This window comes from Chlorocebus sabaeus, chromosome 8 (genome assembly GCF_047675955.1).
Source record: "Chlorocebus sabaeus isolate Y175 chromosome 8, mChlSab1.0.hap1, whole genome shotgun sequence".
NCBI classification, from domain to species: Eukaryota; Metazoa; Chordata; class Mammalia; order Primates; family Cercopithecidae; genus Chlorocebus; species Chlorocebus sabaeus.
This window is the reverse complement of record NC_132911.1, coordinates 26,352,900-26,370,756: the sequence shown is the minus strand read 5'-3', so window position 1 is coordinate 26,370,756 and position 17,857 is coordinate 26,352,900. Positions and strand designations below refer to the sequence as shown.

The 17,857-nt window shown below is 42.7% G+C and overlaps 1 protein-coding gene across 4 annotated transcripts in view; it reads left to right on the top strand.

Moving 5' to 3' along the window:
- The window catches only part of ADRA1A (adrenoceptor alpha 1A), a 111,102-nt gene extending 93,909 nt beyond the window's left edge, over positions 1-17,193 (top strand). The window contains exons 3-4 of one of the 4 annotated variants that reach the window (XM_007961980.3): positions 794-1,179; positions 5,943-17,193. In XM_007961980.3, coding sequence (XP_007960171.1) covers positions 794-1,179; positions 5,943-5,951 — 395 coding nt within the window. In that variant the 3' untranslated portion in view covers positions 5,952-17,193. Of the gene's footprint in view, positions 1-793 lie in introns of all 4 variants that reach the window. The other 3 variants (XM_073018007.1, XM_073018008.1, XM_007961979.3) reach the window with 3 other exon arrangements.
- The last annotated feature ends 664 nt before the right edge of the window (positions 17,194-17,857 follow it).

The window sequence follows — 17,857 nt, the reverse complement described above, 5'->3', positions numbered from 1 at the left end:
ATCAAGGACACAGTGGCCCAAATTGAGAGGACAAAAAAATGGACCAATGACCTGGAGAAAAAGTATGGTGAGTCTGGCTAGAGAAAAAATAACAACCAATCATATTAGAAAGCTGGTCAGACCAGGGGCTGTGGAGGACTCTGAATGTGAAGCAAATGACACACATTTGGGAGTCATCGAGGGATATTGACAAAGGGAACTCACGGTGACGTCAAAAGACATCATCTAGGAAAAGTGATTGAGAATCACTGGCCCAACATTGGCAAGGCCAATATTGTGTAAAGTTGAGATTCTCATCAAAATCCGTAATTCTAATATTCGAGAGGGGAAGAATTCATAAACACCGAGGCTGTGTCTGTTACCTAACACTGCATCAGAGAATAAAGGGCATGTTCAGGTAACCGAATTTTAATACGGATTATTTGCATGGATTCCAACTTACTTTTCAATTTAGACAAAACAGTGTACATATGTGGGATCAGTCTGAGTTTCACATTTTCATTTGGTAAAACTTCACAGCAGGCATTGGTCACTGTGAGCCAATGCAACCCTATCCACTGGGCCTGCTCCTGTAATTAATGACACACATGAACCAAGTAGGAATGGTCTTTGAAGATACTGCAAAAGGGTGACAGTCACAGGAGCTAGTCAGTCAAATATGAGAAACTCAAATGTGTCTGGGATCATTTTAACCTTTTTAAAAACACAGAAAGATGTTTGTTTGATAGTTTTCCTAGCCAATTGGCCTGCTGGCTTGCAAATAATATATATGAATCTGTGTGTTTTCTTCCAGGGTCTTTCTTCCCTGATATCAAGCCCTCTGAAACAGTTTTTAAAATAGTATTTTGGCTCGGATATCTAAACAGCTGCATCAACCCCATCATATACCCATGTTCCAGCCAAGAGTTCAAAAAGGCCTTTCAGAATGTCTTGAGAATCCAGTGTCTCCGCAGAAGGCAGTCTTCCAAACATGCCCTGGGCTACACCCTGCACCCGCCCAGTCAGGCCCTGGAAGGGCAGCACAAGGACACGGTGCGCATCCCCGTGGGATCAGGAGAGACCTTCTACAGGATCTCCAAGACGGATGGCGTTTGTGAATGGAAATTTTTCTCTTCCATGCCCCGTGGATCTGCCAGGATTACAGTGTCCAAAGACCAATCCTCCTGCACCACAGCCCGGGTGAGAAGTAAAAGCTTTTTGCAGGTCTGCTGCTGTGTAGGGCCCTCAGCCCCCAGCCTTGACAAGAACCATCAAGTTCCAACCATTAAGGTCCACACCATCTCCCTCAGTGAAAACGGGGAGGAAGTCTAGGACAGGAAAGATGCAGAGGAAAGGGGAATAATCTTAGGTACACACCCCACTTCCTTCTCAGAAGGCCAGCTCTTCTTGGAGGGCAAGACAGGACCAATCAAAGAGGGGACCTTCTGGGAATGGGGTGGGGGGTAGACCCAACTCATTAGGCAGTGGATAGGGCACAGGGAAGAGGGAGGGTTTCTCACAACCAACCAGTTCAGAACGATACAGAACAGCATTTCCCTGCAGCTAATGCTCTCTCGGTCACTCTGTGCCCGCTTCAACGAAAACCACCATGGGAAACAGAATTTCATGCACAATCCAAAAGACTATAAATACAGGATTATGATTTCATCATGAATATTTTGAGCACACACTCTAAGTTTGGAGTTATTTCTTGATGGAAGTGAGGGGATTTTATTTTCAGGCTAAACCTACTGACAGCCACATTTGACATTTATGGGGAGAGGGCCTAGAGAGGAAGAGCATTAAGATGGTGGCCGAGATCCAGACACATTATTTTTAGAGCAAATTCTGAAACTCCACCCTTTCTGACACATCCAATTTCTCAGCTTGAGGGAAACTTGACAGTGAAGTTTACCTTTGACTGCACTTTGAATGGATGCTGCTCCTCATTTCCCAAAGATGAGAGTGAGGGGCACTCATGATGTCTCAGAATGTAGCATTCTCTATCCTGGGGTCAGGAGAGAGTTGAAAGAACCAACCAGGGTGGTATGGCTTTTCCCAAGAGAAGACAGTAGACCTGAGCATCATTCTTTCAATTTAACTACTAGAGAGAAAATCCATTAAACAGTTCCAAGATCAGATGATGATAGGCTTTCTCTCTAATATCTTTAAACATCAAGAGCTTGGGGTGGCTGTTAATTTCTTGCAAAGACAGAGGCTGTTCACTTACTGCACAGCCATTTCAACATGGCTTACAAAAGGCTTTCTTGACAAATCACTTACCTGTTCCAGAACTCTGTTAAGAAAATCCAGAGCTTATAATATTTCGAAAGGCAAAAGATTGTCTCCCATTACTTCTCATCTGCTTCACTATTGCATAATGAATGAGCTTCACCTGTGGCATGTTGGAATGAGCCTTATGATCCAAGTACATTCTTCCCGAACTTTGAAATATACTAATGCTTAGCTTCAGAGAGATACTGATGGATCACCAAAGAACTGTCTAAAGCAGGAGTTTGCAAACATTTTTTGATAGAAGCCCATTTATTCTGGAAAAAGATCCAGTAGTCAACTCAACTTCATCTATTCCTACTTTTCTGCAAGAACTTGGGGAACATGCTATATTTTGCTTTATGTGTACCAAATTTTGGTAAACCATAATAACTCAGTACAGAACCTGCGTATCTCTTTCCTGAAATGCTTGGAACCAGAAGTGTTTCAGATTACAGATTTTTTCAAATTTTGAAATACTTGCATATACATAATCATTATCTCTGGGATGGGACCCAAATCTAAACACAAAATTCATTTATGTTTCATATACACTGCATATGCATAGCCTGAGGGTAATTTTATACAATATTTTTAATTGACTGTTTTGGACTACAACCCATAGACATGAGGTCAGGTGTGGAATTTCCCACCTGTGGCATCATGTCGGTGCTCAAACAATCTCGGATCTTAGAGCATTTTGGATTTCAGATTTTTGGATTAGGGCTGCTCAAGCTATAGATTACTAATGAGGAAGATGGTAACTATATGCAAAAATTATATATGGCTGCCATCCCACAATAAGGATTTAAAATAGGATTTATGTTTTTGGAATAATTCTTGACAACCATCAGTGGTCTAAAACTAAAGACCATTTGCCTAGCCTCTTTCCTCTGTTAAGGTAATTCCTCCAAGAAATTCAAAGCAGCTCTAACCTTCACAGCAAGAGTAGTGGCCTCAACATCCTTTTCTTCTTCCCTTGCAGCAAAATGATAATTTCCTTAAATCCTTGTCTAAAAAACAAATCTCTTTCCACGTTGCAGTGGAGGGTATGTTTGTATGTTTATTTGAGTTTTGTTATAGGTTGTGTTGAGACCTGGAGTGTGACTGTTTTTTCAGCCTCTTTCTGAAGAGTGTCTTCTTACTGGCCAGATACATATTCAGCCTTGTGTTCAGAACTTGGATTCTGGCACTGAGATGTTGGCTGGATTTTTAGACTCTTCTGTTCTCTCTGTGTGTCCCATAAGAGCTCTGCCAGATGTGGATGTCCTATTATAGAGGCAGGCATCTAGGAAGAACTTGAATATGCAAACCCTCGCTTCTCTTTGGCCTTGATAGGAAAGATCAGTTTCATTGCTGACAAGAGCTTGGTCCAGAATCTGAATAAGAAAATCACTTGCCCCACTCCTCCTTACAGAAAGAGCGTCCCCACGGGAAGAATGATTATCATTTTTCTTCAGCAAATTATGGTTCCATGTTAGAGATGATCCTTTAAACACCTTTACAGACACATTTAAATTTTAGATATGGGAAAGCTTAGAAACACAGGAAATCTGGCACTAATGCCACATCTAATCTAAATAAACAACTAGAGAATCTTTCGGTCATCAGATTAAAACCATGACAATTGTATCCATGTAAAACTATCCGTAAATAATTGTCTGCTACACTCTTCTCCAGCTCCCTCTCTCCAGGGAGGTAAACTTTTAACTTTTTTTTCCTTTCCCATAGCATGATACACCAATTTTACAAGAAATTGATAACGTCAACCAAAACTTAGTCAAAGTGGGGTAAACAATATATGAGTTGAATTACTTTTCGCTCATTCCCTCTAAATCTCTGTACCTTTAGGCATGCCAAAAAATATCTAAAATTGTTGCAGTTTAGCAAATGATTGTCATATTTATACTCACATGTTTACTGCTTCTATTTGGAGTTTGAGGAATTTACCCAGAGTAACGATGTCTTCTCTAATGTGTTATAAAAAGTACTTGCTTTGGGATTGTCTAAATATCACAAAAATCAACATGACATTATGGGATAGGGAAAATTTGAGTTTATTCTGACATTATGGGATAGGGAAATTTTGAGTTTATTCTGCAACTCAAACTGCATGCATTAAGAGAGACCCCGAATCTCGTTATTCAAAAATTTCCCCAGACTATGTCAAGGATTTCAGAAAAGCATTTTGCTCGTCAGTTTTCTTTCATTTGCCTCTCTCATGTCTTATCCAAGAGGACTTCTGCTTGTAGTCACATAGCATGTCTAACACTCTCCAAAACATTCAAAAATAAATATTCCATGGTAGACAGTAGTGTTTGGGTAAATAAATATTCTCTTAAGATTTTTCTGTTAGGTCATACTGTGTGCCAGGCATCTGCAGGAAATTTTGCCCCCATTGCCTCTAAACTCCCTGGAAACTCTGCTACCCCTATTTTACAGATAAAAATCCCATCATTGTGAGAGGTTAAGGACTTGCCCAAGGCCAAGGGGGAACCATGATTTAAACCTAGGTCTCCCTATTCTCAACCTGCACATTTTCCATATCCCTCCTTCCTCAAGAGAATGGGGGTAAAAGTTTTCCCATTTGGATTGGGTGTGCTGAGAATGCCAAGCCATATCCAAACTTTTTAATGTTCTGTTTCCTTGGGATTTGCCTCCAAATTAACCATGGCAAACATGCTGCCAAATAAATCTCCAGCCCAGTCAAACCTAAGAGCAGGGCATCTGTGGAAGCGTTTGGTGTCTGCATTTCTAACTATCAGACTGCACCACATTTTTAGGAGTTAATGGCCTGGAATGTGATTAAGGCCTTGCAAGGGGGACATACTAATGGCACGTTGGGGGAAGATAAGCATAGAAGAGAATGCAGAAGGGGCCGCATTGGCCAAGAACAGTAAAATGCAGTTGCAGACAGGACACATATCAGGTGCTGTATTGAAGTTATTGATGACCAACCACAGTTCATAGAAACACTTTTGGGAAGTACATCCGTTTTAAAAATAAATGAAAACAAATACAACATAAGTCACTCTCACTCACCTGTATTCCAACTATTTTTTTAGTTGGACAGAGGGGAATGGATTTTTTTAGTTGGACAGAGGGGAATAGATACTTCACCAAGAATTGCAGAGAGCATATCAAGCATGTGAATTTTATAATGCCACCGTGGGGAAAGGGTTCAGAATGTTGATCTCCAGGTAGCTGGAGACCTAGGCAGTCTGAAAATTAGGAGTCAGTTGGAAGTTATGGCTATGTATTATGTGACATCACTTGTTCCTAATTTCTTTTCACAAGTGAACACTGGATAGCCTGACCTTCTGGCCCAGTAGGTTTCATGGTTAAGACCTGGGAGTGAGAACATTTTAGGAACTATTTGCTTGGGCAGGTAATTGTTCACTCTTTGATCACGGCTACTTAATCAGAGCTTGACAGACTTTCTCAATTGCTTCTGGGGCTGGTCTGCTCAGGTCCTTTAGCCAAAAACGATGCTGCCTGTGTGTATGAATACTTGTTGACTTAATTAAAGAAAGAGCTCTGCTCATCAGCAAAGGGCACCCAAGCAGATGGGAGGTAAACTCTCCAAGGTAAACTCTCCAAGGAAAAACCAAGTGAAAAGAAAGCAGAGGAGGCAAATATGGAGACATCAGAGGTATGCTTACCAGTTACTCTGATTTTTTTTACACTACTAGGACTTTTAACCATGAAACCACCTGCGCACAGCTCCAGTGGAGCCCAGTTGGAACACTGTTTGCACCGCTCCGTGTCTGCAGACTGTGCTGGGGAGCTGGGCTGAGCCAGGCTGCTGTGGTGCCCACCATCTTCAGAAAGCAATGGCAGCTGTGGCCTCCTGGCCCTCCAGAACCCCTGGGAGCGGAGTGAGTGGAGATGACCGCTGTGGGGCTGGGCTGACAAAAGCAAGTTAGGATTTCAGCGGAGGACACCAGCCCTGCTCCGATCAGCATTAGCTCATTCATGCTCCCCAGACCCAAATGTCGTGGAGGAGGGGTTGAGAATGGGCCTTATCTACTCTATGCAGGAAATTGTCATTTCTGCTTTGCTGCTGAAACATGCATTACTGGTTCTCCCACCTAAAAGGAAGGTTGTGGGGTTTGGGGGTGGAGGGGTTTAGAAGCAGGAAGATTTACCATAGACATCGCTCAAAGCAGGATGTTTGAGTCATGCCTTGCTGCAACTGATAAGCAAGGAACTGCCCTAAAGATTATGGCTTATTCATTTCAAAAGACAAAATAATTGCCTTTCCTTTTTGTGTGGCTCAGGAGTTATTACTTTACTTTTTCTCCATATCATATTCAGTGGAGCCACGTTATAAGCTGGAAATGACTATTACTAAACTATAAAAACTACAGACTTAATTAGGCAGAAAATGTAAGAGCAAATGTACACTGTATTTGGAGAAAAAACATGAAGGCACTGGCTTCTTCAAAAGCCTGGATCCCACAGGTGCATTCAAATGCAGTAGAGAGAAAGCTAAGACAGAAAATCCAACTTGAGTTTACTATTTCTGTCCGTTTATATAGCACTTTATATTTGTCAAAGTAATTGTGCCTATCTTAAGTCATCCCTGTGCAATAGAAGGAGAAGAAATAGATTATTACCTACACTTTAGCATATAAAGAAAAGAGGAGGTGGGAGATTTAAGGGTTTATTTGAATATCCCCAAATCCGGCCTCCGACTCCTTTTTCCATGACACCTCAATGTTTCCCAGGTCCACTGTGTTTCTCGACACTCTGACTTTCATATCTCACTCATTTGTCCCTGACCTGTAATCCCAGCTCTATTGGCACTTTCTCTCCCGCCTTATCTCTGCCATGGCTGGGCGGCATGCCACTGTTCTAGGGGCCAAGGGCATATTTGTCTATGCTTCTGTCATTGACTGACAGACAAGCACAGGTGATTCTGTTCTTTCTCCCTAGATGGCAGCAGCGGAGCCAAGGAAATATGCAGGGCAGGAGGCTCTTGGTTTGCTCCACAGGGTGACATGTAAGGCAGTGATTGTCACCTTAATGTCCTCAGGAATGCAGAGGTCCCAAAGGGAGTTTGGGGAATAATTATTTTCCCGGTCAGCCTGTGGGTCATTGCACACCCACTGGTCATCAGCAGCAGCAAACAACCTCTCCTGCACCCCGTCCTGCACTTGGCATGAAAAAGAGGCACAGAGAGTCCCCAGCTTACAAGCTGGATGGAGTCCGGGTTCATCTATTTCAAAGTCAAGAAAGCATTTTTCCAAGAGGCATTGTTATAAATGGGGGAGGGGGAGGATGTTCCCAGATGAACCAAAAAATAAAAATCTATTTAATGTACCTTAGGAGTTTGCAAACCTTTTCTGTATGTGACTAGATAGTAAATATTTTAGGCATTGTGGGGTCATACAGTCTGTATCACACATTCTTATTTGTTTAGCCTTTTTGGGGGGAGGGGGAACAACCCTCTAAAATGTAAAAACTCTTCTTCTCTCAAACAAAACAAACAAACAAAACCTGGTTAGGCTACAGGTCGGAGTGAGCTCATGGGCCATAATTTGCCGTCATGATCTATGCCATTACTAGCTAACAGTGTAGCACAGATGATGCTAAACAATGGGTTTCGGTGTTCAACATACAAATATTTTTTCATATGCCATTGACACAATTCCACTTGGCTAAATTCAAGTTCTCAGCCTGCATGAGTCACTGGATAAAGTGACAAGTCCATATTCAGAGTGGCCCCACTCCATGAATGGTTGTGACCTTCCAAGCAGGCATCGGGATAAGAGGTGAGCGTCTGCCACCCCCACTGCTGTCATCTGTAGCGCAGGAAGGTACACTGGAGCCCAGGGAGCCTCAACATCATTCAGCTCCTCACCTCATCAGGGAAACCCCCACAGCACAATCTGGCTGACCCTAAGAGTAGCAATAATAAATACACACCTCTTGAGCAAGGCCAACCTGAAATTCTTCCCAGACCCTTGGGACCTGCCCAAGTGGAGGTCCCCAGAGGCCCTCAAGAGAATTTCAGGGCCACACTTGGCTCCTTGAGTCCTGGACATGGCACCCCACACCCGGGCATTTGAGGGCCTGCCTGGAGCTCACCAAGAAGAGTCATGGGGTTCAGAAAGCATGCTGGGTATGACAGGCATTTCCAAAAGACAGATAGGATGCAGAATTTCTCTCCTCCTTTTTCTCTTCCTCCTCCTTCTCCTCCTTCTCCACTTCATCTTTTCTTATTTTTCCTTTCTCTTTGACTAACTGGAATAGAAATGATATTACTATGGGGAAGCATATTTGTCCCTCCCCTGGGAATACCAGTTTCATGTTTCCCCGAGCTGACACACTTTGTTGGAGGGACCTCTTGTTCCTTCCTCTCTCCAGTCCTGATGGGCAACAAGGAAGAGAAAGACTTTCCCAATCAGAAATAAGGTGCAGTTCCTGCGGCCAAGGGCACAATGTTCACAGTGTTGAGAGAGGAGACTCTACAGCAGGGCTCTGGGGTGGGGCATGGATGGTGGTGGGTGCAGAACTGATATGGAAGAACCTGGAAATACTGAGGCCATTCAGTAATAACACCACTGCCACCTTGGGCTGATGCCACATGGCAGCTTCCCCTCCCTTCCCTTCCTTGTCCCCTGTTTGGCCTTGGTCCTATGCCCTTTCATCTTTCCCATCTCCTTTCCTGATCCCATCCTCTCCATAATTCCACTGTCCCCTTCTTGCTAAACTTACAAACAGTGAAAGAAGCTGGGGTGGGTGCCCTTCCTCCAGAGGGTGCCATTTTCCATGAAATCCATGCTCCATGCATAGCTCTGGGTGATGAGATGGGGCTGCCCTCAGCAACTCCATCCTCTTCCCAGGTCAGCCTGATTCTGTGAGCTCCAGGCCCACATCCTCCAGAGAGCCCAGGGCAGGAGATGGTGCCAGGAGGGTGAGGCTATTCTGAAGGCCCCCATGGACTTTTACACTCTGCTTGCAGTGCTGCCCTTCTGTTCTTATACAATTACTTCCAAGTACAAACACAACGTGCAGCCTCATTTTAGAAAAGAGCTGGTGGTCAGAGTGGGTGGCTGCAGTATTTCTATCAGCCTCTGTGGTGTGCACCTCTTACCACTCTCTGATGGTTCAAAAGTCTCTAATGAGCCCAGCAAAGTCACCTTCTCTTTCTCTTCTTCTGCATCTTCTGTCTCTTGCCCTTATTGTTCCTTTCCTGTTGACTTTCCCTCTTAAGAGCACCTGAGGGCCTTCCAGGCCTTGATTAATCCCATAAAGTAAAGCTGGTTTTATGATAGCATTGAGCAATGCTTAACCCATCGGAATGTATACCCTAAGCAAAGCTGTCAACCAGGCAAAGGGTGTTCTTTTTCTTCTGGTGCTCTGCTCTTTGTCCCTGTCCCCAGCAGCCCACCTGCTGCTGGAACTTGTTCATGGAGTCCTTCTGCCAACTCATCATATTCTTGTTCCAGGAACTTTTCTGCTTTCAGTAAGGGGTCTTCTCCCAACCAGTATGCTCCTGCTTTTGCAGATACAGCACAGCTCCATGCATTTCCAGCCCCATCATATTAGTGTCCTAGCCAATCATAACAAACAAATGGGGTGGCTTCAACAACAGAAATATATTGCGCCACCATTCTGGAGGTTGGAAAGTCCAAGATTAAGGCATTGGCTGGTTGTTTCCTGTGAGGCATCTCTCCTTGACTTATAGATAGATATCTTCTCCCTGTGTCTTCACATGGTCTTTCCTCTGTGAATTTCTCTGTCCCAATTTCTTCTTCTTATAAGGACACCTGTTTTATTGGATTAGGGTCAACCCTCATCACCTCATTTAACCACACCATGCCTTAAAAGGCACTATCATTGAATACAGTCACATTCTGAGGTCTTGGGGACTTCAACATAGGAATCTGTGGGAGACTCATTTGAGCCCATAAGGACTCTCTCCTCACTCTCTCATTTCTGCCCATACAAAATGTATCCATAATTCTTTTCCCAGATTAGAAGTTTAAATTCGGCCCTTTCTGATCATTCCAATTTCTCTCCAAGTTCTTACAGCAATTGTCTGTAGAATGTATTTGGCAACTAATTCTGTAGTCTATTGTAATTTTTCTGTTGTCTTTAAAAGTCTGTATCTATTTAAAGTATTTTAAAGGGTACCTTGTATATACTGTACTTATATAAGTCCTGTCTTCTCAACTAGAGGAGAACTCCTGGATGGCAGCAATGGTCTGTCACTTAGCATGCCCATGACAGTACTCCAGCCCCTAAGCAAACATGGAGAGAGGGGTGCACAGCAGAACAAGTAATAAGATCCAACCACTAGTTACAGATAGCAGCTGGGAGGCCAGTCCCCAGGGACCTGGAAACATCAGAAGATCCACCCAGAAAGGCTCAAGTTGATGACCCTGAGGATTCTTAGGGACAGTAAGATCCCAGTTAGGAGTGCAGAGCACAGCAGTGGGGAACCCCAGGTCAGCAGTGGGGAATCCCAGCCATCTTGAGTCAAGTGGGCATATGCTTACCCAGAGACATCTGCACCTGAGGAAGCAGAGCCCCATCATTAAATAGGATAGACCCTAGACTCCGAGAGGAGGGTGAGACCGAACAAGATGGGATAAGAACCAACAGCAGAGCCCAATCTTGGGAACTGGGGCATTGAGGACCACATGAGAGCCCTGTGATCACACTGGGGCCCCCGTGCCAGTGATAGGTGGGTTAAGGGTATATCAGTGCTGTCTGCTCTGTATCACACAACTGGCTTAAAAAATGGGTGCCAAAGAGCCTCATGTAGTTTTCCTCTACTCTTCTCATAGCCTAAGACAGACAGAAAAGAGGAAAGGAAGCTGCATTGTTTGGATTTGATATGAGGATGTAGACAGCCAGGCCCTGCTAAAAGCTGTCTTAATTTCGACCTTCTGAAGACCACCTCCCACTCTTAAAGCCTAAGCCTTCATGAGCGCAATAAGACGGTCCTGCTGCCCTGCTACCCACTCTGCCTGGTCTCAGGGCATCCTGGCCTGCACACCTTGTGCCTCTTGAAAAATTCCATGCCATTTCCACTTAATCACTCAACCCAAGACCCTTGTATTGCCTCACAGTGTTTCCCTGACAGCCACAGAGTGATATATTCTCTTCTGTCCTGGTTCCTGCTGAGAAGCAATGAGCATTTATCCTCATTTGGAAGAATCAGGGCTGTTCTAACTGCATTGCACCTGCTGTTGTGTTTTCTGGGCAAGACACCATGCTGCTGTGGCCTCCTATCCCCCTCCTTCCTCCCTGGGCACTCTCAGGTTGCAAGTGTTTCTGCTTCCACAATATCAATCACATCAGAACACCCTTGCTGTCTAGAGTCACGTGATGTACCAACTTTAGTCCAATCTGGAAATGACAGGGGGAAAATCACATCAAAAGGAAAAGCCTACAGAAGTATTCGGTCTATTCAAGCCCAAAAGCCATCCAAAACCAGGTTCGAATAAATGTAGCAATGGCTTATTGATTTATCTTTAAACATTGCATTTCTTCCACTCCCTTGTCTTCATTCCTGTTGCTAAATGCAGCCTTATCTTTCATAATGAAAAGAGTTTGACTAATTGAAGTCTCAAGAGATAGGAGGGCTGTGGCCCATTAATCAAAAGCTGAGCATCGGGTAGAGTACTTCGTGCCCCACAGTGCCTCCCCCAGTCAGTCCTGGAGTCATAGCAGAGGTGACAGTGGTTGTAAAGAGCAGAGAAGGAGGGGATCTTGATGAATGTGGTGGGGAATGAGCAGCTTGAATCTACAAATAAGGATGCCCAAAGTCAATCTGACTAGTAGGCAGGCTATTAAAAAGTACTTCTGTGAAGTATTTTTAAGATCAAAGCAAGCATTACAAATATTTAAATAACAATCTATTGCTAGTTTTCTACATACTTTAAACAAAAAGAGTCAAACTTTTATTAGGAAATAATTGAATAAAAACTGAGGTCCGTTGCTTGCTCTCATCTCCATTCCCAGCAGCTTGTCTGGCCCCAACTTCCTCTTCTGAACATCATACACAACCCTGATACTTAAACTTAAACAAGTGAGAGCTGACATTTGTGCAACCGAAATTCTGCCTCAGCATTTAAAGCTGAATCAAAAACACATGCTTTCTTCATCAGATGTGAGGGAAAACAAACTATTTTTATCTCTGGGTATAACAAGTCACAAGCAATTCACTCTCCAATATTAACACAGAAACTTAACCCAATATTGCCAACAATGAAATCATTTTGCTCCCTATAATGCATCCATGATGATTTATACAAATATAAAGTTTAAATAGTAAAAATGGTATTTTCAGAGTACCCACTACATGCCAAGCTTTTTGCACATGGTATGGCAAGGTATGAGATTTCATAGTCACATTACAAAAGAAGTATTTTCCCAGAGAATAAATATATTATGGGTATGAGAAGAGGAAAGTAAGTCAAGTCTGCAGGGAGTTTTGAAAAAGAGAAAGACTGGAAAGAACTGTGTTCTCTTGTATGTTCTCCTGGTGTTCTCCTGTGCTCACCGCTTAGCTTGCTAAACGTGACCTTCCCAACTCCACTCCAAGGTCCATGCTAGGAAGGGCACTGGAAGGATCTGGAAAATGGTGTTGAGAGAAGACTGATGATGGACTGGGAGCCACAGGCCTGGGCTTCATTGCAGTCCCCATCTCTGTACCTATTTAAGAGGCCCTAAACAAGTCATGTGACCTCTCTTGAGCCATTTTCCTCACCTGTGAAATGGGATTAGCAGATAAAATTGTGTACATGAAATGCCTTATGAGCTGATAAAGCTATAAAATCATAGTAGGCCCCCTATAAATGCTAGCACTCTTTTCCCGTCTTCATTTCCCCTCTCAAATGCCATCTAAATAAGATGCAACTATAAATTAGATGACCTTTAAAGTATCTTCAAGCACTGAAAGTGCCATGTGCGGGAAGAGAGAAAATAAGTCCTTCACTTTCCTTTGCTCTTTATCTCACTTCAGGTTTACATTTCCAGGAGTTGGTCATGCCCACCTGAAGACATTCATTTCTCTGTAATTAGAGAGCAGGTCACAAAGCACCTGCTGCACTGCGGCTCGGGTCCTGTCATTCCTACATTCAATGTGCTAGGCACCAAATCCCAGCTCTCAGTTATTCCCCACACCACGCTATTTTCTTTGGGTTGGAAATATCCCCACCTGGAAAATTTGTCCTAGCTTTTAAAAATCAGGCAAACTGCACGACTTTGAAGATTTCCACCAAGCTCTCTGAATTGTAGACAGGCCAGAACAAGAATATCCAAGGTTGGTGTTTGTCATCTTCCTCACATTGGCTACTTGCTTAGTAATAGAAAGTATTTTAAGTTATCATAGTTGTCCTATGAAAGACACTACATAAAATGCAGTCATTGTAGAAAAGGTGTGTGTGTCTGCCTTTGTGTGTGTGTGTGTGTGCTTATATAAACGATGTTATGGGAAAGAGAAGTAGTTTTGACCACTGGAAGGCAGTACAGCATTTGAAGCAAAACTAAGATGTAACATCATCTAAGGAAATACGGGATGAGCACCTCCGGGCTTGGGTAACTATTGGAAGTAAATGTTTACAAGCCAAAACCGCAAATTCCCAATCATGAACAGAGGTCGTTTTGATTTCACTGCAAGCTGAAGATCACTATAATACCCCCAAAGCCTGGCTTTCACATCATCCAAGGGTCACGACTCATGCTACATTGAAGCGTATGAGTGTCTGCTTGTGTCACAAACCTGACAGAGCAGAGGTGGGGGGTGGGGGAAATGGAAGCAAAAGGGATAGACTTGACGCTGCACTTCCAGACTCTCATGGAAGCTCCAGGTCGCAATCTTAGTTCTAATTTCAGGTTCTGCCAGTCGAGTCTAGACATTTCTGGGGCGCCCTTTAAGTGGTCTCCAGCAGCCTTCTAGGCAGGTGGCTTCAGAGGGAGGTCCACACTGCAAGCTCAGCTCACCACAACTCAGGCTGACGGGGCAGTCAGCCATGCTCGGAGGCTGAATTTGGCAGGGACTTGCTGCCATCTCCCTGCCAAATGGTCTCTCGTGACTCAGAATCTCAACATTGTTTTAAAGAGAGGAAAAAAGTCACTTTCGGGGATGAGGTTCTTGGCCCAACTCTGCTTTATGTAAACACAGTCTATGACTATTTCAGTCTTCTGGATTTTGAGAAGCAGCTGCAAGGATGAACGGATTGGTGTTGGCCCAAATTAAAAAGAAGAGTGTTCAGTTCTTTCAGTGTTTGGAGAAAGAAGACCAAAAGCATCATCTCACAGGGAGCAGAATGTGAGCAGCCTGGCTAATGAGAAAATTAGAGGGATCCTCAATTTGAGAAGAACCCGCTCTACCGGAGTCTGAACTTGTGAAAATGGACACATTGGGTCTGGAATAAGAATTCTTACTCTACAAAAGGGTAAAATTGTGATCACATTGATGCATGATGCCTAGGATATTAAAAATGCATGATTAATTAAAGGTTAGTCTACCTTGTGTTTTAAAGGGACACACACCCATAACATGAAGCCAACTTCCTGTCCACGACTGTTGTCCTTACTGCCCAAGGAAGGGGAGCATTTGAAGCAAATGGACGAGTGAAGCAAACCCACCACTCATCCTGTGAACCACTGTCTTTGGAATCCACCCCAGGAGCCCAGGAGCCTTGCCTGTCACATGGATTTACTTCTTTATCAAGAATCCATCTGACTAAGGTACAAATCCAACATATTACTGTTGCTGATGCAAGAAAAACATAACTTAAGGAATGATCATGAATGCAAAGGGCAAGAGGAAAAGAGCTTTCGGAGACAAATAGCTCGATTTTTTGTAAATCAGTTTCGTACAACCTCCCTCCCCCATTTCATTCCTAAAAGTTCATTGAGAATGATCAGCCACGTGTAGGGTGTGAGGAATTCCATAAGGCACCCCAGTTTCTTCAATAAGTAAATGGCATTTTTAAAAGGGGAACTTTTATGGGTTAAAATATTCTTAAGAGATGTATTCATCAAATATACTGTATAAGCGTTGTTCATTTAGATCTTTATTAAAACAAAGTGTAAAAAGACATTTTTGAAGTAATTGGAGAAAATTAAGAATAGGCTGGGCCCTATTAGATGTTAGATAATTAGATTGTTACTTTAAATTTTATTGGATGTGATAATGGCATTGTCCTTAACTGGTAAGTGCATATCGAAGTATGTTTACAATTTGCTTTAAAGTTTTATTGCCAAAAGTGGAAAAGCAAGGGTGATAGATGAAATAAGAATGGCAGGCAAGGCCACACGCTGTTCTTCCATGTTTGTGCATGTTTGAAATTTTTCAGAATAAAATATTTTTGAAAGAAAAAAAAGGCACATTTAACTTGTAAAAGTCAGTGTCCCTTGAATTCTGGAACATTCATAAACATGAAAATCATGCTGCAGAACAAAATCCCCTTTGTTCAAAGAGAGCTGCTGTTGTACTCTCTGCTCTCTCATTTCTTTATTCACTCTATAGTATTCAGTGTAGGCTGACTGTGCTCCAGCACCAAGTCCAAGGGGTGGAGAATAACAAGGGCAGAGACATAGTCCTTGCCCTCCAAGCATCTATGATATTGACACAGTGCCATGGGAGCTTGGTGGAGGGCCTCAGTCGACTGCAGAGTTAGGCTTCTCAAAAGTGGTGATCTCTGTGGTGAGTCTTGGAGGACACAATGGGGTGGGGAACAGAAACAGTTGTTCCAGGCAAAGAAGGGAGGAATCTGTGCAAAGGCCCAGGGGCTGGTAAACCTTGGGTGTGTGCTGGGGCTGCTGCCTCCTCCCAAATGTCGGGGCACAGGGCAGTCAGTCTCACTTACCATGGTGACCACTTGGCTCTACAAACCCCCACTGCCCAAGTGCCCACAGACAAACCACACAACTGCTCTTCTTCTCACTCTTTTTTTAAGCCAAGAAAGAACTCACTGAAACAGCCAGTCGGTGGTGAGTCCAAGGCTTTCCTGACAGAGTGACCATGTTTGGCTTGGCTGAAAATCACAAAGCCTTGGTTTCCCAGTTGTCTGATTCTTTGTTCTCAAGGCCTGGTGCAGCATTACAGTGGGATGGCTAAACAGAAAAAAAAAAAAAAAAAGGAGGTCTATTTCTCTCTCTTCACACACATAAATATTTGCTCAAGAATGGAAGTGCCTAATTCTTAAGAATAACCAAATGCTTTGGACGTCTAAACAAGCAAATCATATACAAGGCAATTCAGTGTTCCTACTAATTGAGAAATTGTTTTTAGCAAGAAGATGTTCTGCAGCATGTTTTTAAAAAACAAGTTTTACAACAACAACAACAAAAAAGAAAATAACTGAATCACTATAAAACCCCCAAAGGTTGACTTTCACATCACCAAAGGGTCACATCTCACGCTACACTGAAACGTATGAAAGAGCGGCTGCTTGTGTTAGAAACCTAATGAACTAGAGGTGGGGGGGCGCAGAAATGAACGCAAAAGGGACAGACTTGAAGCTGCACTTTTGCAATCAACTAGCAGTTAGGAAGGACTTGATTTGCTGGGGCTAAGGAAAACAAATTTGGAGGTTCATTTTGCCTGTGAAATTAAAATTATACTTCAGTAAATAAAGCTGACGCCATTTAACCATGAACCCGGTGACATTTCCTGGCTTGCTGCAGCGTTTCTGCTCGTCTCCTTGTTACATTTGTTCAAAATACAAACACAGCATTTCCACGTTGCCACAGAAGCAAATGTGGGCTGACTGGCTGGTTTTAGCTGCTATGGTTTTTCTGTAACCTTTAACAATTGTTGTGACAAATAAGATTCTATGTATGGTGCAATTTCTAACTGTACAGTGTTTGTGAACCACGTCCATCTTCTCCAGGTTTGGTATTTGGTCGACTAAGTTGACGATGTCATTACCTTTCCTTCCATTTTACAAAAAAAAAAAAAAAAAAAGTTAATCTGAATCATGCTGAGAGTTTGGTATGCACGCTATACTATTCAAGGGAGCATTCTCTCCTATGTCAGAATAATATATTTATGTGTGTGAATCAGTATACTTGAATTTGTGGCAACGTTTTGTATTGATGCATATATATGACACCCAGGCTGACTACAATGGCTTCAAAGCATTTAATTTCTCTTAAATGGACTCAGTATCCTTGGAATGTGCTGTTTAAGTGTTTCTGAATTTTCTACACGCCATTTTTACAGGTCCATCTGTTTATGATGTGATGTGATAAACAATCACGTTGATTTTATGTTTCTTTTCAAAGAAAATGAATGTATATAGTACTAAGCAGTTGAATAAATTATTGAAAACATATACTTCATGGATCATGCCCACTGATAAAAATGAATTTATTTTATTTGTTGAACAAAGTGACTGTTCAAATTATAAGAATTTATATTGTCCTTATTAATATGAATGCCATCTATTTAAGTGTTGTTCAATATTGATATGTGTTCTCTAATAAAATATTTTAAACCTCTTTCTTTAAACACATAACACCCTAGTTCTTCAATCGTGGTGTGTTGTTAATGTCTCTTGAGAAATGGAGTGGGTAGTGCAGACAAAGAAAGTTGGTATCTTCAGCCAGCTGCATAAGGTAGATTGTAATAGTT